This window comes from Pseudopodoces humilis, chromosome 14 (genome assembly GCF_049639895.1).
Source record: "Pseudopodoces humilis isolate 2021_Gansu_Grassland_sample_001 chromosome 14, ASM4963989v1, whole genome shotgun sequence".
In the NCBI taxonomy this organism is placed as follows: domain Eukaryota; kingdom Metazoa; phylum Chordata; class Aves; order Passeriformes; family Paridae; genus Pseudopodoces; species Pseudopodoces humilis.
In genome coordinates, this window is record NC_142213.1 from 1,322,774 (window position 1) to 1,346,746 (window position 23,973).

General features: G+C 52.3%; 1 protein-coding gene across 2 annotated transcripts in view; it reads right to left on the bottom strand.

Annotated features, from left to right (window-relative positions):
- Positions 1–23,973, bottom strand: part of ACSF3 (acyl-CoA synthetase family member 3) — a 52,051-nt gene that overhangs the window by 11,688 nt on the left and 16,390 nt on the right. For both annotated transcript variants that reach the window (XM_014260527.2, XM_014260528.2), the window contains exons 6-7: positions 19,993–20,105; positions 7,013–7,139 (exon numbers count right to left, since the gene is read on the bottom strand). In XM_014260527.2, coding sequence (XP_014116002.2) covers positions 7,013–7,139; positions 19,993–20,105 — 240 coding nt within the window. The remainder of the gene's footprint in view (positions 1–7,012; positions 7,140–19,992; positions 20,106–23,973) is intronic.

Genomic DNA, 23,973 nt, shown 5'->3' on the forward strand with positions numbered 1-23,973 from the left:
TGTGGCTGATGGAGCTTTGAAGAGCGCGGTAACAAAAAATAATAATGGTAATAATAAAAATATTAGAGCAGATCCCTCTGCTCCCTGCAGCTACTGAGGGATGATCAAACCTTAGCAAAAGGCAGAATCACCTCTTCTTTTCCATGCAGTGACCTGGAGCCTGGCCCTGGGCACTTCCAGGGATCCAGGGGCAGCCACAGCTTCTCTGGACACCTGTGCCAGGGCCTGCCCACCCTCCCAGGGAACAATTCCTTCCTAAATCCCTGAAATGGGATGGAATTGAATAAGATGGGATGGGAAGAATGATTCCCAGCAGTCAGGGGCTCGTTCCAGGCCCTCCCTCCAGGCTGTGAGAGCAGCACTGCTGTAGCAGAGCTCGAGGGGTAAAAGCAGACACAGCACCAGAGGGAAGAGCCTGGATTTGGGAGCTGCAGGTGCCTGCTGTTCCCACTGACTCTCGGCTGGGGAGCAATTGCTCCACGCCTCTGGAAACGAGCCTCAGTGCAGCAGAGGTTCTCAAAGAAGGAAAGGGTTGGCATCCAAGATGTTTGATACGACGAGAGCACAGCTTTAGAGAGTAAACAAATTCTGTGCCAAAAGCCGCTCTCATTTACAGCTACAAAAATCCCAAGTCACTCTGAACTGCTGAAAACATCAGTTTCACCAGCAGTCAGGGAAACAGAATCACAGAATCAGGGAATCACGGAATGTTTTGGCTTGGAAGGGAACTTAGAGCTCATCTCGTTCCACCCCTCCCATGTCCTGGTGACCCCAAGGCTTCCAGCTGTCAGGCAAACCTGGAATTACTGAATCCTCAAGGAGAAGGAAAAAATACTCAAGCAGGAAGCAGAAAAAGGGAATTCTCTCTCCAAAGTGTTTGAAGTGTGTGTGTAAGGAACCTCTGGGGGTGATAAAGGCTGATATACCAGAAAATCTTCCCTATTTATGCTCTTAATTCCAGAAACACTTCTTAAATGAGGGCTGGGTGGAAAGGGGAGCCCAGCACATGCCTGGTCTGGCTTCTGTTCTTGCCTCTTCTACAGCAGCGTGTTTGGGGTCCACTGGCAGTTTTGGGGGTGTCCTCCCATGGCATTTGTGGGAAGGTTGGTCCTGAAGGCAGCAGCTGAGCCATCCAGCCCCACCCGTGAGCTGATCCCTGCCAGACTCCAAAAGAAGCTCCTCCAGGCAGGAGCCCCCCTCCATCCGGTGGGATCACACCGGTAACTCACATAATTTCAGCACATTACAATTAAGGAATCATTTCTTTAAAAATAGAATTTGCATTAGCTGGATTTGTGAGTAGGAAAGCCACTGCAAACAAACAGAAAACCTGCAGATTAAGATGCTAATTAGATGCATTTCTATTTATAATCTGCCTTGATCAGCCTCAAGTATTTTCTCTTTCAGGTGTCTGTGCTCCACCCACGGATGTGAGCAATTCCCCTGGCAGGGAAACACCTGCTGGTCCCTGGGGACAGCCAAACCTCGGGAAAAGCCTGTGCCAGAGGGATGGGGGTGCATCCCACTCCTGCTCCTTAGGGAGGAGGGAAGAGCTGTGCCTGGCCAGGGATGACCTGCCCAGGACCCTTCCTACAAACACCACATTCCTCACTGCTGGAAAACTGCAGGAAGCTTTGCCTTTCCCATCCAAAGGGGTGGAAATCACAGAATCATGGAATTACCTGGAAAATATCTTTACTATCATCAAGTCCAACCATCAGCCCTGCACCACCACCCTGGTCACCACTGACCACTCCCCCAGGTGTCACATCCATGTTTTTTGAACACTTCCAGGGATGGGGACTGCCCTTCCGTGAAGAAATTTTCCCCAATATCCAACTTAAACCTTCTCTAAGACCATTTTTTCTCATTCTGCCCCTTGTTTCCCCACCCTGGCTGTCCCCTCCTGGCAGGGACTTGTGCAGAGCCATGAGGTCCCCCCTGAGCCTCCTTTTCTCCAGGCTGAGCCCCTTTCCCAGCTCCCTCAGCCCCTCCTGGTGCTGCAGTTGTGGTGGGGGTTGGACTTGGTGGCCTTGAAAGGTCCTTCCCCACCCAAACTATTCCATGATTTTATGGAATCTCCAAGAGCCAGGGCTGGGAATGGCAAGGATCTGCAGCTGGTGTCAGTTGTGGACTGGAGAGCTCAGTCTGAAAATGACAGAGAGACAGCAGGAGGTCACTGAAACCACTCAGAGTCACTGGGATCGTTCCCTGCACTGGGATTCACAGCTGCAGCAGCAGCATGTTCCATTTTTGGAGCAAGCTGGGAATTCAGTGCTGAGTGGGATGCTCTCAGCTAAGCCACGGCTTGTCCTTGGTGCTTGGATTTGTAATCACAGTGGAAAAACAACTCCTTTTTGTTGTTGTTGGGTTGTGGGTTTTGTTTTATTTTGTTTTCCTTGGAGTTTCCTCTCTCACTGCAGAACATCCAGAAGGAATAAACAGACACCAGGTCTGCTCTCTCTCCAAAGCCTTAACCACAGGATATGAGAAGTGTTTTGGGCCATAGGATTTATTATTAATGGGGTTCAGGGGCATTTGTGACCTGTGCAAAAAGATCCAACAAAAATTCACTGATAAACCAAGATTTAACAATGTGAAAAACAGCTCCAAGGTTGTGGGGGTTTTTTGAAATGCAGCTCAAAGAAAGAAATTTAAAAGATATGAGTCATCATTCTGAAATGTGCATCAAACAAGTTAAATAACTCTTACTTTCTTAACGACATATTAATCAAAGTGCATTGATTCTTGAATCAGATTCTACTCCCAACAAGCTCTCTATCTTCTCCATCCTGATGCATGCATTAAGAGAGTTTTATTCTGACAGATACAATATAGCAATCAATAAAATCTTATGGAGCAGAGATGCATGGATTTGTTGCAGGATTTACGCACTACTTTCAAACCTGGTGCTATTTCATGTCTCAGCCTTAACCTGTAATTGAAAATAAATCTCCCTGAATACACCAGATTCTAATTTTCTGGATGTTTGGGCAAATGTGAATGGGAGCTGCCCTTCCCTCAGGGAGCAGGCTGCTCTGGGGTGCTGTCGCTGCCCGGGGAGCACGGCTGGGTTGGCAGATCCCTCTGCAGAAACACCGATGCAGGAGGGAAATGTGGGGAAAGGGGCAATGCCTGGGCACTCCCAAATCCTCCTTGTGCTTCCAAAGCCTCCTGGACAGGGATAACAGCATCTGACAGTGCCAGAGCCTGGCCCATGTGGGCATGGCAGGGATGGATGGATGGATGATGGATGGATGGATGATGGATGGATGGATGGATGGATGGATGATGGATGGATGGATGATGGATGGATGGATGATGGATGGATGGATGGATGGATGGATGATGGATGGATGGATGGATGGATGATGGATGATGGATGGATGATGGATGGATGGATGGATGATGGATGGATGGATGATGGATGGATGGATGGATGGATGATGGATGGATGGATGGATGATGGATGGATGGATGGATGATGGATGGATGGATGATGGATGGATGGATGGATGGATGATGGATGATGGATGATGGATGGATGATGGATGGTGGATGGATGGATGGATGATGGATGATGGATGATGGATGGATGGATGATGGATGGATGGATGGATGATGGATGGATGATGGATGATGGATGATGGATGGATGATGGATGGATGGATGATGGATGGATGGATGATGGATGGATGGATGATGGATGGATGATGGATGGATGGATGGATGATGGATGATGGATGGATGATGGATGGATGGATGGATGATGGATGGATGGATGATGGATGGAGGGATGGATGATGGATGGATGATGGATGATGGATGGATGGATGATGGATGGATGATGGATGGATGGATGGATGGATGATGGATGGATGATGGATGGATGATGGATGGATGGATGATGGATGGATGGATGGATGGATGGATGATGGATGGATGGATGGATGGATGGATGGATGATGGATGGATGATGGATGGATGGATGATGGATGGATGATGGATGGATGGATGATGGATGGATGATGGATGGATGATGGATGGATGATGGATGGATGATGGATGATGGATGATGGATGGATGGATGATGGATGGATGATGGATGGATGATGGATGATGGATGGATGGATGATGGATGGATGGATGGATGATGATGGATGGATGGATGATGGATGGTGGAATCCATGGATGAATGGATGGATGGATGGATGGTGGAATCCATTGATGGATGGACAGACGGATGGACGGACATCAGGGTGACCACAGAAGCTGCTGTTTCTCTGCTGCTTTTCCTTCAGATTTGATTTTGCTCATAGGATCATGGAATGGTTTGGGTTAGAAGGGACCTAAAAGAGCACCCAGTGCCACCCCTGCCATGGCAGGGACACCTTTCACTATCCCAGGCTGCTCCCAGTCCTGTCCAGCCTGACCTTGGGCACTTCCAGGGATTCAGGGGCAGCCACAGCTGCTCTGGGCACCTGTGCCAGGGCCTCATCCTAAAAAAACACCTTCCCTCTTTTCTCCTCCCCTCCCCTCAGGGCATCATGGAGTGTTTGGAGGCTGCCTCTCACCTGGCAGGACCTGGCACAGCTGGGAAGGCTCAGCAGGGACAGGAGCCAGATGCCCACGGGCGTCGTTCCTCTGGGCTCGGCTCAGCCTGCGAGGACTCGGTGCCACTTGGATGTATGACAGCAGGTGGAAACCCAGCAGTCTCCCTGGAAATGGCTAGAGGGGACTTTGATCTCGGCAGCTCTGTCAACAGTGTTAATACAATAAAAATAATCAAATTCACTCGGATGGAAATGAGAGATGGAGGGATCGGCAGACAGCAGCGCAAATCTCAGGGAATAAAGAGGATGGGAGCAACAGCACATCCCCTCCGCACCACCAGGAGTTCAGAGGCTTCTCAGAAGAGCCACAATCTTGAATTCATCAAAGTCACTGGTTTTTCCCCCTGATTTTCTGGACAGGGTTTGGAGCAACCTGGTCTAGTGGAAGGTGGCACCATGGCAGGGATGTGCTTTAACGTCCCTTCCCATCCAAACCATTCCATAATTCTGTGAAAGCCCAGCCCTGAGGGCCTTGGCCAGCAGCTGCAGCCTGCAGGTCACTGTTGGGGACACCCATGAGGGTGAGCAGTGAGCAGAATGCTGGCACGGAGTCAGGAATGCCATCGCCAGGGTTTTGGGAACACTGTGTGCTGACATTCAGCCTCCTCTGTAAAACACTCACCTGGATGACCTGGAAGTGGCAGATACAGGGAATTACAGCCTGGCTGAGGCCAGGATTCACCTCTGTTGGATCCTGCCAGTATGGTTTTGGCTCCAGGGTAACTAATTTGTGCTTAATGGGGATAATTCACCCTCCAGATCCAAACCCTGTGACAGGACACAACCCCTTTCATTCCCTCAAGGCTTTTTTACCTCCACAGGACATTTGCCACCTCTGAGTGATCTCCAGAGGCTGCTGATGAGGCTGGGACAGGCAGGGTGAGGATGGGGCCATGGGATGGCTCCTGGCACTGCTGGATAAATGAGGCTTGGGAAAAACCCAGTCCCATCGACCTGATGTCCATGAGAGACGGAGCAGGAGGGAGGAGAGGAAAGGAAGCTAAGGCAGAGTGGGGGCAGGGATGGGGACGGGAGTTCAAGCCTCCTGCCCGAGGGAAGAGGGACATCAGGGAGGTCACCTGGCTGCTGGGGGGTTCTCCAAGCACCCCCTGACCCACCCTGAACCCCCCACTCCTGTCACTGCTCCCCTCCCTTGTTTCCAGCGCTGAGCTTTGCTCGGTTGGTGAAAGGGTTAAGTTTAATTTATACTGATTTCTATTTAATATCATTCTCTCCCCGTAGGAGCCGGCAGCTGTGAGCTGATTGTAGTCCCTCATTATGCAGTCTGTATCACTAATGGCCTGTGACAAAGGCATGCCATCTTCCCGGCCTTACCCCCGAGAGCCAATTAAACACACATACTCCCTTCCTGTTTGCGGCGCATTACAATGAAATTAAACTGAATTTCAAAATCATTTTCTCCTAAAGACATCTCTTTGCAATAATTAATGCACGCTATTCCTTTGCAGCTGAAATATTCATCAGGAGTGTTGACTAAAAAAATTTTTAAAGCTGATTGCCCTGCACCCCACGTGAGGGTTGGTGACGCTCCGGTCCCAGCCCGCGGTACCCGCCTGGCCCGGGGACTCGTGGTGACACTGCTGGCAGAGTGAGCTCTGCTTCGGGAGAACAATTAGAATAAATCACAGCTTCTTCAGGAACCAACAATAAATCAGGTTACACAGAAGGGATCAGAAATGCAGCCTGACTCCAGCCACCACAGCGCTGCTAACACACAGTCAAGAGGGGAGTGGGGAAACCAGAGCTGTGGATAACATGGAATCAGAGAATCCCAGAATCACCGAGGCTGGAAAAGACCTCCAAGGTCATCACGTCCAACCTGTGACTGATCCCCACCTTGCCACTCATCCCAGAGCACTGAGTGCCACATCCGGGCATCCTTTGGACACCTCCAGGGATGGGGACTCCAGAATCTCCCTGGGCAGCCCCTGCCAATGAACAAGCCTTTCCGTGAATAAATTCCTCCTGATGTCCAACCTGAGCCTCCCCTGGCACAGCTTGAGGCCATTTCCTCAAATCCCTGGAAGCCTGGAAGTAGAGCCCGACCCCCATCTGGCCACACCCTCCTCTCAGGGGTTTGTAGCTGGTAGTTAATGATTCTGTGACACAGTCCCTGTGTAAATGGAGACAAATCCCACCTGTCTGCAAAGCTGAATTCCCAGGAAAACATTAAGCAGTGTTATTTCATGCTTAGGAGCAAAGCACCCCAAACACCCCCCACTACTCGGTGACTCACTACAGCCGATGCAGGCAAAGCCCCTTCCCGAGCCAGCGTTTGGAAACACATCCAGCCTGTACTCCCAGCTGCCAGCCCCAGTTCCAGCCCCTCTCCAACCCTGTGCACCCACCCAGAGCTGCTGGGGGAGCCCTTCCCGTACCTGTTCTGAACCATCCGTCGGGCGTGAAGGCATCTGCGGTTTCCTTGGGTCTGTTCCAGTACTCGCGGAACACCGAGGGGCCCTTCACCAGCAGCTCCCCCTCTTGTCCCTCCAGGCCCGGTGTCACCTAGAACAGGCACACAGTGAGTGTATCTCATCTTCACCTGTGAGGGTGACACACAGGACCCACAGCACGGGCTCCACCACACCCTGCCCATCTGCAGGACCTCTCTCCCCGGGTGAGAAGGGCTCATCCAGCTGCTTTTGATATTCCAAAGCACTGGAAATGAGCACCTGTGTTATGTGAAAACAAGGATTGACCTCCTGGAACTGCAGGCCAGGGTGAGGCATTCCAGCTGCTGGGAGAGAGGTCACACAGAGAGATGTGCAGGAAATAACTCTTGGGAAAGGGATGGTCCTTTCTGACCCCTTCCAGGGATCCAGGGGCAGCCACAGCTTCTCTGGGCACCTGTGCCAGGGTCTCACCTCCCTCACAGACAGGAATTCCTTCCCAACATCCCATCTAAACCCATTCTCTGTCAGTTTAAACCCACAACCAAGGTGTGCAAAGCCACTGCTGGGATGGAAGGATGTGAGGGATGTGCCTGGACACTCAGCTCCATCCCTCTGTGGAGAACAGCTCAGTAACAGGAATTCCAAGCCACTTTCCCAGCCACTTTGTACTGAGCTGTTGCAATGGCCAGGACCCATCTGGGACCCCGAAAATCAGCAGTGCCAGAAACAGGGCCACGAGGGAAAGCTGTAATAGCAGCGCTGGAGCGCCAGGCAGTCCCAGGGCAGGGCAGGCTCTCTGCAGCCTCTGAAGGAATCAAAGCTTCCCTAATGGAAAACGCTTAGAAAACTGCTTCTAAAGCATCATTTTCAAGTATTTTCTTCCTGATGTCCTGTCCTGGAGGATGGGGTGACAAGGGGATCTCTGCACACACAGCCCAGGCTTCTTCCAGAGCCCTGGTTGGGGATCAATTCCCTGCCTGGAAGATGCTGCAGGAAAGAAAAGTCATTAATGCCAATTTTGCTGAGTGATGGCAAGGTGGGGACGGTGCTGGGTGAGGTCTCTTCACAGATCTGAAAGATGGAGCTGAAGTCTAGACTATCCATGAGAGAAAACTCAGGTCTGGAGAGCCTGGAGCAAAACTCCACACCTGCAGCAGCAAAGAGCACAAAAGTTCTAAAAAAAGGAATGAAGAGGCACAAAAAAAAGGCACAATGGGCATAAAAAAGGGCACAATAAGCACAAGAAGCACAAAGCCTCCACGGACAAGCGTGGCAGGGACATGGCGGGTGGCACAGAGGGACCAGCAAGGCTGGCTTCAGGGCTCTTAGAGGCTGCGTGGGGTTTTATGATGCAGATCTTTCTTCTCACCCCTTTTCCTGCTGGTGCAGCTGGGGCATCACAAAACAAGCAGCTTCTCTGAGCAGTGTCCTGGTGTTCAGGCTCCTTCCCACTCCCCAGAAGGGCTGGGGAGGGGACGGCAGAGGTAAGAACCCGCAAAATTCCCTAAGCTTCACCTTGCTGGGCTCTGGCTTCTTGTCAGTGCTGAACACAAGAGCTGTAAATCTGCTACAACCCCCTCCAGCCCCATCCTGCCCAGGATTCTGCAGTGCCAGCTACCTGCACAGCCCCAGGGATCAATCCTGCCCAATGTTTACCTGCACAGTGCCATGTCTGGTGTGAATCAAGCCTTGAACCCGCTCCAAATTTCTTGTCATATCAACCCAAATTTTGGCAGCGGCTCAACCCACATCTTATCTCGAGCAGAGCCCCTTGGCAGCAGGCACCTCCCTGTCGTGTAATTTAATGATGTTAGGGCTGGTTTGCAAACAGTAAAACAGAGAGGCCGTGACGTTATCTTAATGGGATTTTGCTTGCTGCACTCGGAATGTCACCGGCACTGCTCCCCAGCGTGGCACAGGGGCACAAACCGCCCCGGCGCCGGCTCCCCAACAGCAGCAATTAAAATTCAAGGTTCACTGCATTTATCTCCTCCAAGCCCTCGTGTCTGATCCCTCTACAATCCCAGGTACAGCAGGCTGGCTGGCTCTGGGAGCAGGGATGGCAGCACACGGCTGGGCTGGTTGTTTCCTTTCTCCCTCCAATCCCGGCGGCTCCCGTTGTTGCTCCACGGCACGAGCAGCTGCTGGAGGCATCACATTGCTGAGTGCTCGCATCTCCCCCTCTCCCAGTGCCATGTTTTAATGCATTCCAGCAAGTTTAACACCCAGGCACGGCCCTGAACGTTGTTTGAGAGCTCCCTGCTCTAAACCCAGTCGAGCTGGACCAGCCGGCTCAGGAGGTAAGATTCCATTTTCCACGCATGGAAATAAAAAGTTGTAATAAATCCTTTGAAGGCCTAAATCTGGGTGATTAGAAAATGCATATTTTCCCCCCTCCCCATTTTACCTCTTTATTAGGAGGGTGGTTTGTAAAGAGCTGGGAATCCCTGCCTGGCACTCGGCCCTGGGATTTGTTGAGAGGGGCCGTTTGTTTTCCTGCGGTCTCTGCCCCGCGCTCCTCCGGGAGCTGTGGCAAGGAGCTCCTAATGGACTCTAATGGAATTAGGGGAGGATCAGAGCAGCCTTCTCTGGGAAACAGGGAAGGCACGGTGGATTCCTAAGCAGAAACATGTGGGAGACACAGAGGGGAAGCTGGAAGGTGGGGGTTGAGGAGGTGAGACCAAGTTCTTGGGCTGGGGATTGGTAGGAAGACAGACTTGTAGGAGAAAACCCAAATACCTTCAGGTTGCAAAGAGGTTTGAGAGAGATCCACTTAAACTCTACCAGATGCCTCCTTCCCCCTTCACCCCCCAAATACTCACAGAGCCATGGAAGATCTGGGTTGGAAGGACTTCAAAGTTGATCCAGTCCCAGCCCCTGCCAGGGCAGGGACACCTCCCACTGGCCCAGGCTGCTCCAAGCCCTGTCCACCCCAGCCTTGGACACTTCCAGGGATCCAGGGGCAGCCACAGCTGCTCTGGGCACCTGTGCCAGGGCCTGCCCACCCTCACAGGGACGGATTTCTCCCTGAAATCCCATCTAAGCTTACCCCCTTTGTTTAAAGCCATTCCCTGTGTCCTGTCCCTCCATCCCTTGTCCCCAGTCCCTCTCCAGCTCTCCTGGAGTCTCTTTAGGCCCTGGAAGGGGCTCTGAGCTCTCCCTGGAGCCTTTTCCTGCACAGGGACCTGCAGCTGGTTTTGCTGAACTTCTTTCCTGGGGGAGAATCAAAGGCTGTGGATCAGAGCATCATATCTCAGCAGGGACCTCAAAAGGGACTTCATAACTCCATGAAGCAAAAGCATTTTGACTTGTGGGGAGGAAAGAAATGCTTCTGCAGCCCTGCCTCCTTCCTGCTGTGCTGCTCGGCTTGGAAGTGCTTGGCATTTTTCCCCACCTTGTAAATAAATGATTACTGTGATCAAAATAATTAAGCAACTGAGCCCTTAAGTGACTAATAGAAGACAATAATTTATGTATGTGAGGTTTATGGAAGTGACGGAGCCCTTTTACCTCTTCTGCCAGAGAAGTAACTTTTTCCTGGTGTTTGTTGGGCTTTTTTTTAACACACTAGAGATGGGAAATGATACAAGAAATCCTGAAGGACTGTTCCAGCTCTGTCCTGCACCCCAAGTCAGGCTGTGCAGCACGGATGCCCTGCAAGGGCCCCCACTCCTCTGCTGGACCTTAATTGCCACCAGCACCTCCAGACACCTCCCTGTCCCCTCAACCAGCCCTTCAAGGCTTTGGTGGCCCAGAGCCCTGTCCCAGAATCCCAGGATCACTGAGGCTGGAAAAGAGTGTCAGGATCATCGAGTCCAAGCTGTGCCCAGTCCCCACCTTGTCCCCAGCCCAGAGCACCGAGTGCCACATCCAGGTGTTCCTTGGACACCTCCAGGGATGGGCACTCCAAAACTTCCTAGGCAGCCCCTGCCAGTGAACAACCCTTTCCATGGGGAAATTCCTGCTGCTGTCCACCCTGAGCCTCCCCTGGCCCAGCCTGAGGCCGTTCCCTCTCCTGTCCCTGTTCCCCCCGGCTGTCCCCTCCTGGCAGGGAGCTGTGCAGAGCCAGAAATTCCCCCTGAGCCTCCTTTTCTCCAGGCTGAACACAGCATCCAACACCTCAGCCCCCACTGACCTGGAGCAGGGCAGCTCCAGGCTTGGCCCAGACTTTCCCAGATCCCAGCACATCCAGGCCTGGTGTGGGAGGTGAGGACATGCTCACCTGCCTCCTGAAGGAAGCTGGAGATAATAACCTGCTTGCCAGTGCCTTTAATCACCATCTCCCAGGGCCATACTGGAATGGATGTCCTAGGACTGGGAGGTTTGTTACAGCATTACCAAATTCCCAGGCAATCTGAACTTTCCTGCACATTCCTAATTAAAAATTCCCTGCTAAGTTGCCTGTTTTTGTAAAGGCATTATCGTTCCTTGGAGCTCCGTGTCCTGCAGCATCCACACAAGCCTGGCAGGAGGCAATTCAGACACAGAACAATTTTCCTCCTGCTGGAAAAAGGCAGATTTCTGCTCCTCAGGGACACAGCACAGAGAGAGTAAGGAAAAAATAAAACCCCAACCTAAAAACCCCAAGCTCAGGCTGTAATCTGCGAGGCCACATTTCACATCTGTTTTTGCAATGTTAACTTTTATAAAAGGGTTGGGAATAACACAATCCATTTACTTTTCATTTTGGAGAGTCATAAATTTAAAATCAAGGCTGGTGCACAGTGGAGCTGGAACACTGAAACTTATTTTCAAACAACCCAACCCTCTACTTACAGCAAATGTTGTTCCACTGAAAACAAAAGTGATTGTCTATATTTTTAGGCAAAACTGATTTTTTTAAGTTAGCAGCCTGATTAGCTCCAGATGATCCCAAAAGCACAACAGAAAACAAGCCAAGTTTGGGAAAGGTCAGTCCTCCCTGCAGCAGTTCCATGGACACAAAACTTCTTGATCTATATTAACAGCATAAATTAAATGTGTAACCCTATTGCAGAGATGCCAACAGCTCTCCATGCTGCTGTTCTCATCCCTCTCATTTGCAGGCTGCCTGGGATAATAAACAAGGAGAGATGTCAGCACATCTTCCCACTCCCTCAGCTCTCCTCCTTAGGGGAAGGCTCCTGATGTGCCCTTGTGCCAATTCCAGGCTCGGGGCAGGCAGAGGATCAGGCAAGGACTCAATTAGTGACCCACCTTGGGTTTGGTTTCCGTCAGCCTCCCCTCCAAGTGCAGTTTGGGAGGCTGTGATGAGCTGTGACTGCACACTGCACACTGCCCCACAACCTCTGATTGCTCCCCACGCCGAGCCATCCCCTGCTCCCCTGGCTGCAAGGGACAGGGACAGCTCCTCTCCCCTCAGCCTCTGCTTCAGCACCTCCCCACCACCTCCTGGGCTCTTCCACAAACACCCCAAACCTTCCCTCAGCTCCAAAGGGGAATATTCTACTGGAAGGTGTCCCTGCCCATGGATGAGAGAAGCTTCATCCTTCCAACCCAAACCAGTCTGGGATGCTATGGAAGAATAAAACAACAATTAAGAGATTCATAGAGCCCCTGAGGGTGCTGTGACAAAAGTGAGCTCAAAGGAAACACTTGTGGAAAGAGGGTTCTTCTTGATAGATGGATTCAACTTCCATGTGCAAGGAAATATTCTCATGGAATTGAGGCTGTCCCTGTGGTGAGAAGAGTTTTCAGCTGAGAAACAAGGGGATGTGATGCTACTGCAACCTCTGCCTCCACTTTTACTAGCAGGAAGAAATAAAATAGAGCTATGACCACAAATTAAAAGAAAAAAAAGAAATATCAGGGCAGACAGAAAGAAGGAAGGATATATAAATACATCTGAGAATGGAATCAATGCCCAAGCTGAGTAAGGAACTGCATGTGATCAATGAGAAGCCGCTAAAATGTTTATACAGGAACAAAAGCAGACTGGGCAACGAAGTGAAGACTCTTGAATTACTTGGGCAGGACACAAAACAGGATCCTGAGGAGATGAGAGAAATATGGTGAAAAAAAATATTAACTGGAATGTGCACAAATGCAGTGTCCAGCACTGCGAGGGCTTTGGAAGGAGGTTTGGAAGAAGCTGAGGCAAATGGAAAATGGGAATAAATGCAGAGTTTTTTTATCAAAGGGGGATTGTGCCAGAAATCCTGAGGGCTGGGGCTGCAGATAGAAGAAAAGTTGCAGATCTAATCCAAACTGCCTTCAACAACACGTTCCCTACACTGCCTGATGGAAGAGATGATGGAGCTGAGGAAAAGCTGCTCATGGGATGCTGGAGGTCAAGTTCACCATGGAGGTACCAAGACATGAGGATGGGACGGAGCAGGGACCTGGTGAAAACCTGGAGGAGAGCTGTTCTGGAAGTGCAGGAGCAGCGAGGACAAAGACCTGGTCTAGGCTGAGGTGTGAATGGGAGAGGAAAGGAGCAATCCAAGTGTTCCTTTGGTTGTTCCTCTGGGACAGCCAGAGCCAGGACTCCCTGGGCCAGGTGATCACATCCTGCCCATACCTGGCCATTCTCAGGAATGCCAGGCAAGGGGGGCATGTGCCCATCTCTGGCCTCTGGAGAAGAGCCAGCTATAGTCTCACCAACTGCTATGGATGGGGAATGGATGGATGGATGGATGGATGGATGGATGGATGGATGGATGATGGATGGATGGATGGATGGATGGATGATGGATGGATGGATGGATGGATGGATGGATGGATGGATGGATGGATGATGGATGGATGGTGGATGATGGATGGATGGATGATGGATGGATGGATGGATGGATGGATGATGGATGGATGGATGGATGATGCATGGATGGATGATGGATGGATGATGATGGATGGATGGATGATGGATGGATGATGGATGGATGATGGATGATGGATGGATGGATGGATGGATGGATGATGGATGGATGGATGATGGATGGATGGATGGATGGATGGATGGATGATGGATGGATGGATGATGGATGGATGGATGATGGATGGATGGATGGATGGATGATGGATGGATGGATGATGGATGGATGGATGATGGATGGATGGATGGATGGATGGATGGATGATGGATGGATGGATGGATGGATGATGGATGGATGGATGGATGGATGATGGATGGATGGATGGATGGATGGATGGATGATGGATGGATGGATGGATGGATGATGGATGATGGATGATGGATGGATGATGGATGGATGGATGATGGATGATGGATGGATGGATGGATGGATGATGGATGGATGATGGATGGATGATGGATGGATGGATGGATGATGGATGGATGGATGATGGATGGATGGATGGATGGATGATGGATGGATGGATGGATGGATGGATGGATGATGGATGATGGATGGATGGATGATGGATGGATGGATGGATGGATGATGGATGGATGGATGGATGATGGATGGATGATGGATAGATGGATGGATGGATGGATGGATGATGGATGGATGGATGGATGGATGGATGGATGATGGATGATGGATGGATGGATGGATGGATGATGGATGGATGGATGGATGGATGGATGGATGATGGATGATGGATGGATGATGGATGGATGATGGATGGATGGATGGATGGATGATGGATGGATGGATGGATGGATGATGGATGGATGGATGGATGATGGATGGATGATGGATAGATGGATGGATGGATGGATGGATGATGGATGGATGATGGATGGATGGATGATGGATGGATGGATGGATGGAGGATGTAACCACGGATGGATGGATGGATGGATGGAGGATGTAACCATGGATGATGGATGGATGAGGAGAATCCCACAGGAATACACGTGCCAAGTACCCAGACCCACATAGCCACAGCGGTGCCCAGTCCCCCAGGAGAACCCTGGCAGCTCCGTGGGCACCTCCCCACAGGTTCTCCAGATGAACACGAGTGAGGTGCAGCCGCTCCTGGTCCCCTCCACAGGGACATCAACGTCCAAGAGCTGCAGTCACAAGCACGGGTGACAGTGCCAGCTGCCCCCAGCCCCACCGAGGCACTGGCAACCAGCAGCAAGCTGTGAGCAGATGGCACAGACACGGGGGGCACGGGGAGGAGGGGACACAGACGCTGGTGGCTTTCAGGAGGGACGGCCACAGCCGAGCCGGTTCCCATCCAGGACGACAGCTTGCATATGGATAAACAACGAGATAATTACAACCTTTGGAAGGGGGGGGAAGCCCGTGGCACAGCGTCCTCCTGCTGCCAGCTCCTGCAACCCATCCATCCCCACGCTCCCTCCGCAGCCTCAGCTCGAGGAAATTGCTCGCCATAAAAGCCCTGGCTGCAGCCCTGCCTCGGCTACAGCTGTGAAGCCATTTAGCTATTGATAGCCCCCCATTGTCAGCACTAGGGTTGGGCTTTCGTGAGAGAGAGCAATTTGGGAAAGATGAAAAAGAAAAAAAAAAAAAAAAGAGAAAGCCAACAAAAATGACAACCCAAAAAACCCAACAAACAAACAAGTAAAGAAGGAGAGAGACAATACCCGACAGCTTGCAGGGTTTCCAGGCCTCTGCCAGCTGGGAAGCTGAGCGTATGAAATATGCATTGCACTGAACAAAGCAAACTGAAACGTTTGGAGCTGGAGAGCTGTAACCCTTTCCTGGGCGCCAGAGCCACATGGAGAGCTGCCAAAAATTCAGGGGAAAACACCCCAGGGGAAGAAGCACTCTAGGCTGTGGGTAAGGATTACTGAGCCTGCACGGTCAGATGGACTCAGCAGGCGGCTGCCTAGGGAAGGTGGAAAGCTGAGGAGCTGTTTGGATGCCAGTGGCTCCAGGAGCAGGATGTGGGATGACTCAAGGCAGGTAAAGCTGTGCTGCCCCTGACACCATTTCAACACCTCAGTGTTGGGTGGAGAAGCCCTTCTGGCAGGACTCTCAGAGCAGCATCTCTCCAGGGGACAGCTCTGTGTCCCCACGCTCCTGCACAGGCACTGGGACCCCCATGGGACTGTCACCTCCTGCCCCCACTGGCCTGGCACAGTGTCCCCAGGCTGGTGCGCATCCCCGGAGCAGCAAGTGGATCTGACAGGCTGCAGCACCTCCTTTGGGTGCCTCGGGCAGCCTGACCCAGCCCGAGCCACGTGTCAGCCCCAAAAACCAGCACAAGGTACAAAACACCCAGAGGAAGCAGCACGGGAGCAGCTGAAAACCTGAGCAAGTGGGATGCAGGGAGCACAGGGCTCTGAGATGAGACTCAAGGACTGGAGGAAAGGAATCCAGCACTCCAATCAAGGGATGGGAGAAAATGCAGGGAAGATCAGAGATCCAGCAAACTTTCAGCTAAGTAGATTATTGATCTTGAGGGTGTGCCAGGAACCAGCTTTGCAAATTACAGCGGTCCCCTGCTGCAAGCCCAGGCAGTTACCGGATGGCAGAGCAGGAACACTCCCTGCTCCTGCCACCCACAGGCTGCCTCCTCCTCCTCCTCCTCCTCCTGTTTGGATCCAAAGGGTGCTGGCAAGAAAGGAGAGGGAGTGATGCCCCAGCCTAACGGGAGTGCCGGGGTTAGTGGGGAAGGAGCAGCTCGGTGGAGCAGGAGGCAGAACTCAGCCCAACGCGGGCGGGGAAGGCGCTGACCTTGCGAGGCTCCGCAGACAATTCCCTTGGCAAAGGCAGCGCTCTGTGCTCGCTGTCGGGAGGGCTCTGCAGGCACAGCCGAGGTGTGAACGCCTCGCAGATTGTCCTGACAGTGCCTCAGCCCCGGCACAGAGATCAGCTGCTCGCAGGAGCCCAGGGAGGAGAGATGGCTCAGAGCCCAGCTCCTGCCGGGGTGCTCAGCATCCCCCTGGATCAGCCCCATGGTGCTGGAATTATGGAATCACAGAATATCCTGAGCCAGAAGGGACCCACCCAGATCATTGATCCAACCCCTGGCCCTGCACAGACCCCCAACAATCCCCCCTGGGCACCCCTGGAGTGCTGTCCAAACTCTCCTGGAGCTCTGGCAGCCTCGGGGCCGGGACCATTCCCTGGGCAGTGCCAGCAGCCTCTGGGGGAAGAACCTCTTCTGATATCCACCCTAAACCTCCCCTGACAGCTCCAGCCCTTCCCTGGGCCCTGTCCCTGCTCACCACAGGGAAGAGATCAGTGCCTGCCCCTCTGCTGCCCCTCATGAGGACACTGAAGACCCCTGAGGTTTCCCCTCAGTCTCCTCCAGCCCTCAACCACAGTCAGGCTCAGAGCCCTCCTGAGAGGGAGGCGAGGAAGGATTTGTTCATCCTTCTCACAAGAGGCAAGGAAACAGCCACAGGGTTATCTGGTGGCACAGGCAGGGTGACACCAACCAGCTCTTCCCATCCCTGGGCCAGCCCCTGATTTGAACAAAGATCTGATTTGAAATAAAGTCCTTTCTCGGACTGCTGGAGTGTGATGAGCACTCGGACTGTCAGATCCGCCTTGCTTTAAATAAATCCCACTGACGTTGTCTCTCCTGACATGAATTATTAACTGAGCACACAGTGCCAGCAGCGATGTCTGGGGCAGGCACTGAGCAGGTGAGGCTCTGCCTGGGACCGCAGGTGTGAGGCACTGGAATTCCAGCATCCCTGGCAGCAGAGGTGTTGTCACCATGGCTGCCACCTGGTCACGCCAGGGAAAGTCACACTCTGTGCCCAGGGCATATAAAACCCAAACTCCTGGCATCCCCACACAACCATCTGTGCCAACACATGCTGGGAGCGGGGACTGTTTTTCCCACCTTGTGACAGTCCCAGGGACAGAGGCAGCTGGCTCTGCTCTGCTCCTGGAAATGTTGTGGATGTCCTGGAGGTACCCAGCCAGACACTCTCTCCTAGGGTGGCCTGAACAGATGGGACCATTGCTCACCCTTCAGCCTGAAGAAACTCCCAGTTAAACTGGGACCAGAGGAATGATGGGTGAGATGGAGACAGCTTTTCAGAGAGGGACCAACCCATGAGCCAATGCCCAGAGGCAAATTACCCTCCCCTGGCTGATGACTCGAGAATTCACCAGAACATTCAAAAGATCCCCAAGGGAGAGCCTGACGGAAAGTGAACCATCAGCAAGGGGCAGGGAGCCAAGGTGGGAGCTCCTGGAAGAATTGTGAGCCGTGGGTATGGACCTCAGCCACCCACACTGGTGAGAAATCACCAGCATAAAGTGCAATTCCTCTGCCCCCAAAATAAACCCCAGCAGCCTGAAGCCAGAGGAAAGAGGAGAGTTTTGTGAATGCCAGCTCTGTGAAGCCCTGAGGAGACTTCCAGCACCAGACACAGATCATCTGGGTTTCCCTCCTCTGGTCACTCAGTGCAATGAGAAGGAAGGAGTACTGAGCAGAAAAAAATATCATTCCATATTTTTTCCTCTCATAATCCGGTAGAACAACATCCACATTTCATCCTGGAAGGAGCTGCACTTTGGGGATTCTCGTGTCTGAGACCTAATTTGTAAAGCGCCCAGGGATCCCCGAGGGGAAAAAAGCATTATAGGATCATTATTAAAAGGGACACGTTATATTTCATGTCTCAGTTCCACACAAGTGGAAAAAAAAGGCCAGGAGCAATCTCTGGGATCAGAGGACAAACCTGTGAAATGTAACATGCATCCAGGAAGTGGCAAAACCAGGACATGAGGAATCCCTGCTCTGCCCACTGCTTGGCCACAGCAGTGACACAGAGTAAAGAGCAGCAAAAAGTTTGGTTTGTTTTTAATAAAAGCCACGATCCCTGGTCCCTCTCAGCTGTCCCCTGGGCTGTTTTACAAGTCTGGGGTGGATCCAGCTCTTACAGCATCGGAACACAAAACACAACCTGAGCACAGCCCACCCACAGGGCTGCCTGTGGTCCTGCTGGCTCCTCCACCTGCCACCAGATAATTCAGACAAAAAAAGCTTTTCTTGAGCCTCTCAGCCGTGCTTACACCAGCAGTGTCCCTGCCACAGCCCAGGAAACTCCTTTCAAACCCTCAGCATGTAGGTGGCTGGGTGAGAAGCCATTTCCCAGGGGAATGAGTGAAGGAACCTATTTCAGGTTGAATGCCATGCCTGCCTGTGTGCCACCCACGTGGTGTCACCTGGGGTCACTTCTGTCACACACAGCATTCATCTGCTCAGCCAAGCCCAGGCACCAGCGGGGATGGACCTGCCAGAGCAGCACAACACCCACAGGGAGGGTGTGGAGGGGAGGGGGCAGGAATGCAGACCCTGCTCAGCCACTTCTGTGGGAAGAGACAGGCTGGACCGTGGGCTGGGGCTGCTGCTGCAGCAGGGAACACCCAGCACACCAGCACAGGGGTACATTATGCTTCCCCATCCCAGACACCTGGCACACCAGAGCTGTATCATGTGGAGCTCAGCATGGAGCTTGACCTCCACGGAAACCTGATGGGTTTCCTCCAGTGCTGTTTCAAAATGAGTGCAACTCCCAAGGCCACCAGTCCTGCCCTTCCAATCACAGAATCATGGAATGGTTTGGGTTGGGAGGGACCTTAAAGCTCATCTTGCTCCATGGGCAGGGACCTTCCACTAGAGCTGGTCTTCAGAGTGAAACAGAATAGGTGTAGATTGGATATTGCGAAGGAATTCTTGCCTGTGAGGGTGGGCAGGCCCTGGCACAGGTGCCCAGAGAAGCTGTGGCTGCCCCTGGATCCCTGGAAGTGCCCAAGGCCAGGCTGCATGGGGCTTGGAGCAGCCTGGGATAGGGGAAGGTGTCCCTGCCATGGCAGGGGTGGCACTGGGTGGGCACTGAGGTCTCTTCCAACCCAAACCATTCCATGATTGTATGGACAGCACTTGTCCAGTCCATAAAGTACCACAGCTACAGGAACCCACAAAAAAGTACAAGAAACTATCACTGAATTCCTGGGAATAAGAGCAGCACGAGCCTCAGTCCTTGGGGTTCCAGAGGGCTAGGAAGAAGAGAACTTTTCCCAAGTGAAGAGCTTTTCAAAGTGTGGAGAACATGGCAGTACCTGTGTGCTGTGTTCATCCCCCTGGGCGTGGGTGGTGTAGGATCGAGCCCCATTTCTCAAGGTCTCGCTGGCGATGCGCACTTCCACGCCGGGCAGCGGGGTGCCCACGGAACCTGCGGAGGAGAACAGCATGGAAACAGGGCACAGCCTCCAGGAAAGCCCAGAATCAGGGGGGCAAAAGGCTATCAATGGCATCTGCAGGCTGTGCTGGCACTGGAGAACTTCCTAGCGGGGGCTGTCTCTTCAGGAAGGCGTCGATCCCACGAGTGTCAGAACGCTGCCTCCGTTTGCTGGGCAGGCAGTGCTGGGAATGCCTCTGACCACAAACGTGTCTCCAGCCCTGAACTGTCACTCTTGACCACTCTTTGAAGACATCTGCACAACTTCAGAGCTCAGGAATGAATCTGTTTCTTTTTTTCTTTTTTTCTAAAGAAAAAAAAAAGAAAGGCACCACAAAACCTACACAAAGCTGTGAAAAGAGAGAGCCCAGTGATTACTCTGCTCCTCCAGAGCCTGCACCTGACAGGGGAGGCAAAGGCTTAACAGCTGAGAATTGCCAGGGATTATCTCAGTTTTAGGAGACATCAATACACTGGATAGAAAAACATCACAGGAGAAAAGCAGGGATCAAAACCAGCCCGTTCTCGCACAGGCTTCAATTTCAAAGCCAAGGATCTGCCACAGTGTCACAAGGACCACTACTGAGCTCCAAGCTGCGTCTGTGACCTGGAGCTCCCCAGCCTGCAGCTTTCCCACCCCCTGGTTCAGTGCCTGTTCTTCCTGGGGAGCACCTGAGAGCTCAGCAGGGAGGGCAGCTCAGTTCCTGTGACCTGTGGGATGGGCAGCTCCTGCCTCAGCAGTCTCCATGGCACGAGGTAGCTTCTGTGGCAGAATGGGACCTGTGACCTTCATCCCCTGTGAGCAGGGAGTGGGACAGCAGCTCACAGCAACCTGTGGCTCAGCAGGAGTGGACAGGACTGAGTTTCAATTGGAGAAGGACTTTTCACAAGGGCCTGGAGTGCCAGGTCCCACTACCAGATGGAATACCAGGGAGAAATCCTTCCCTGTGAGGGTGGGCAGGCCCTGGCACAGGTGCCCAGAGCAGCTGTGGCTGCCCCTGGATCCCTGGAAGTGTCCAAGGCCAGGCTGGACTGGGCTTGGAGCAGCCTGGGACAGGTGGGAGCAGTGGGAGGTGTCCCTGCCCATAGCAGGGGGTGGAATGAGATGAGGTTTAAGATCCCTTCCCAACCAAACCATTCCGTGATTCTATAAATTGCTAACTGTGCTCTTTATTCTGAAAGATGATCAATTTTTTTTCCCCTGAAGCACCTCCAGTTGATGCTTCCCAGGTCTGCCAGCATCATCTTGACACTGGGAATTCCCTAGAGCAGGGAGAGCAGGACCTGGAGCTCAGCCCTGTCTTCCTCTTGTCACTCGTATTTCAGGCATTTGGGTTCAAGTGGCATTTTCCCTGTGCTGGTCTCATTCTCCTGCTGAAGCCCTGGAGATCTGCTATCCGTGACATCATGATTTTGTCTGCTACATTGGTCAGTTGCCATGGAAATGGATGTGTCGTCGTAGCCCAGATTTATGGCATCCCTGCAGGATCAGCCAAGAGCAGATGGGCTATGAGGGAGTGAGATTTTATTGCAGTGAAACTACCCCCGAACAATTAGGAAATCTGGCTGGAAATAAACACAAAGCGACGTGGCAGCTCTGTGATCCGTGTCTGCTCTGCTCAGAATTGCCTTTGGCATCCTGGTCAGCCAGAACAGGCACGTCCTCTCCTCACCACCAGCACCCCTGGGCTGCTCCCACCTCCAGGCCAGACACTGCCAGGACTCCGAGGGTTGCAGCAGGGGAGGGAGGGAGCCACGAGCCAGAAGTGCCCTGAGGTACCATGTCGAGGTATTTATGGAATCAGAGAATCACAGAAGTTGGATCCCACAAGGATCATCAAGTCCAGCTCCTGGCTCTGCACAGGACAACCCTAAAAATCACACCATATGTGTTATAAACAATCTTGCACCTGCCATGGGAGGCTCCAAGAGGCCTCAAAGCAAGTAACAAGTCACAGAAAACACCCTCAGTGTTGCTTGGAAGGTTGCTGGAGCCACCTTCTCGACTTCTGTGGGAAAGGTTTCTCCAGGGTGAAAAACTGTGTGTGAACAGACTCCAATCTGCCCACAAAACATGGCATGTCTGTGGGCAGGCACCACAAAATCAGTCCTGGAAAGCTCGTGGAGGGAGCAGAAAGCAATGCAAGGAGCTGCCAGGGGCTCTCACAGACTTGGAATTTTTCAAATCAAGAGCAGCCAGATGCCTTTCTGGAAGATGCTTCTTCCCTGGATGCAAGCTGCTGACCTCAGCATGGAAATGGGCAGTGATTCATGGGCAGAAGGACTGCAGGATTAATGCCCACTGCTGGTCCCAGCCCCTGGGAATGAGACACCAAAGATCAGCACAGTGCTGGCACATCTGAAGGCACAGAAGAGGTGCTGACGTGTTCCCCACAGAGATTTGCAGATCACAGTTACTAGCACAGCCCCACCAATTCCTCTCCTACTTGGCTAAAATAAAACCAGCATGTAAAACAAGTCCCTGGTGGAGAGCTGCTTCCTTATGTTTCTGTCTGGAGAAGCTTTTCTGGTATTTAGGAAAAGTGACAAACTTTGAAATCAACATCTGTAAAGGCTGAAAAAGCTCCTACAATTGATTAGAGCTCCACAAACCTGACAGGATTAATAGAATTTGTGCAAAAAACAATGACTAGAGCTTCCTTCCACCGTGTCAAAATATACCCTGTGCCAATTCCAAGAGGTCAGCAGAAATTTGGGCCCATTCCCAAAGGAACGGCCCGGGAGGTCCTGCCTTCATCAAGCCACAATTGGGGTGATCAGAAGGGGTCAACACTCTGCACTGGCTTCCTTTTGTCCCCAGCCATAATCCTGAGGGGAAACTGGGGAGAAATCCCTGCTCCTTCCCCTCTGCATCCCTCCAATTTGCAGCCTCCTGGATGTTAAGCGACGCTGGCACCTCGCCCGCGGTGTCACCGGGCTGCAGGCACGAGGGGGTGACACCGTTCTGCTTTCACCCGCTCTCCTCTGTTTAAAAAAGTTGTCAGCTCTTCCCAGATAAATTTAATTGGCCCCGTGCTCTGTGTCCTTCGGTATCTGGGTAGCTCGGTGCTGCTCCGTGCCGCGGTGTCCCGGGAGGATTGGAACAGGCCAACGATAAGGCACTCAAGGATCTCACTGTCAACAATACACGGAGTCCCCGCTGTAGCAGCTATTAGCTGCCTCTGATCTAAACCTCCAATTAAAGTGGTGATTAGGCCCAGTGAGGCATTCTCCGGCCATGAATTATTCATCTCCCTTCACAGTAACAGCACCAGGGGGGATTAGAATGAGAGCTGGTGAAAACAGAGGCATTTTAAGCAGGGTTTTAACCATATACAAGCAAACATTTATCTTTCAAATCTTTCATCTTTGCTGCTTCTGGAAATGAAAGCTCCCACACGCCTGTCCCTGCCACTTCAGACAGTGCTGTGGGTGAAGAGTGGGGACACACTGCTGGTGACACCGGTGGGGACACGGGCAGGACAGGCAGGTCCAGGGACTTGGCCTTTCTCCTGCCACACCGAGTGCCTGGAAGAGGGCGAGGGAAGCGCCAGGATCTCTCCTCAGAGGCTCATGAATCACAGAATGGTTGGGAAGGGACCTTAAAGCTCATTCCATTTCCACCCTTGCAACGGGCAGGGGCAGGGACACCTTCCCCTCTCCCAGGTGCTTCAAGCACCATCCAACCTGACCTTGGGCACTTCCAGGGATCCAGGGGCAGCCACAGCTTCTCTGGGCACCTCTGCCAGGGCCTCACCTCCCTCACAGCCAAGAATTTCTTACTAATATCTAATCTAAACCTAAAGTTAATTGAGAAGCCATTCCCCCTTGTCCTGTCACTCCAGGCCGTTGCCCAAAGTCC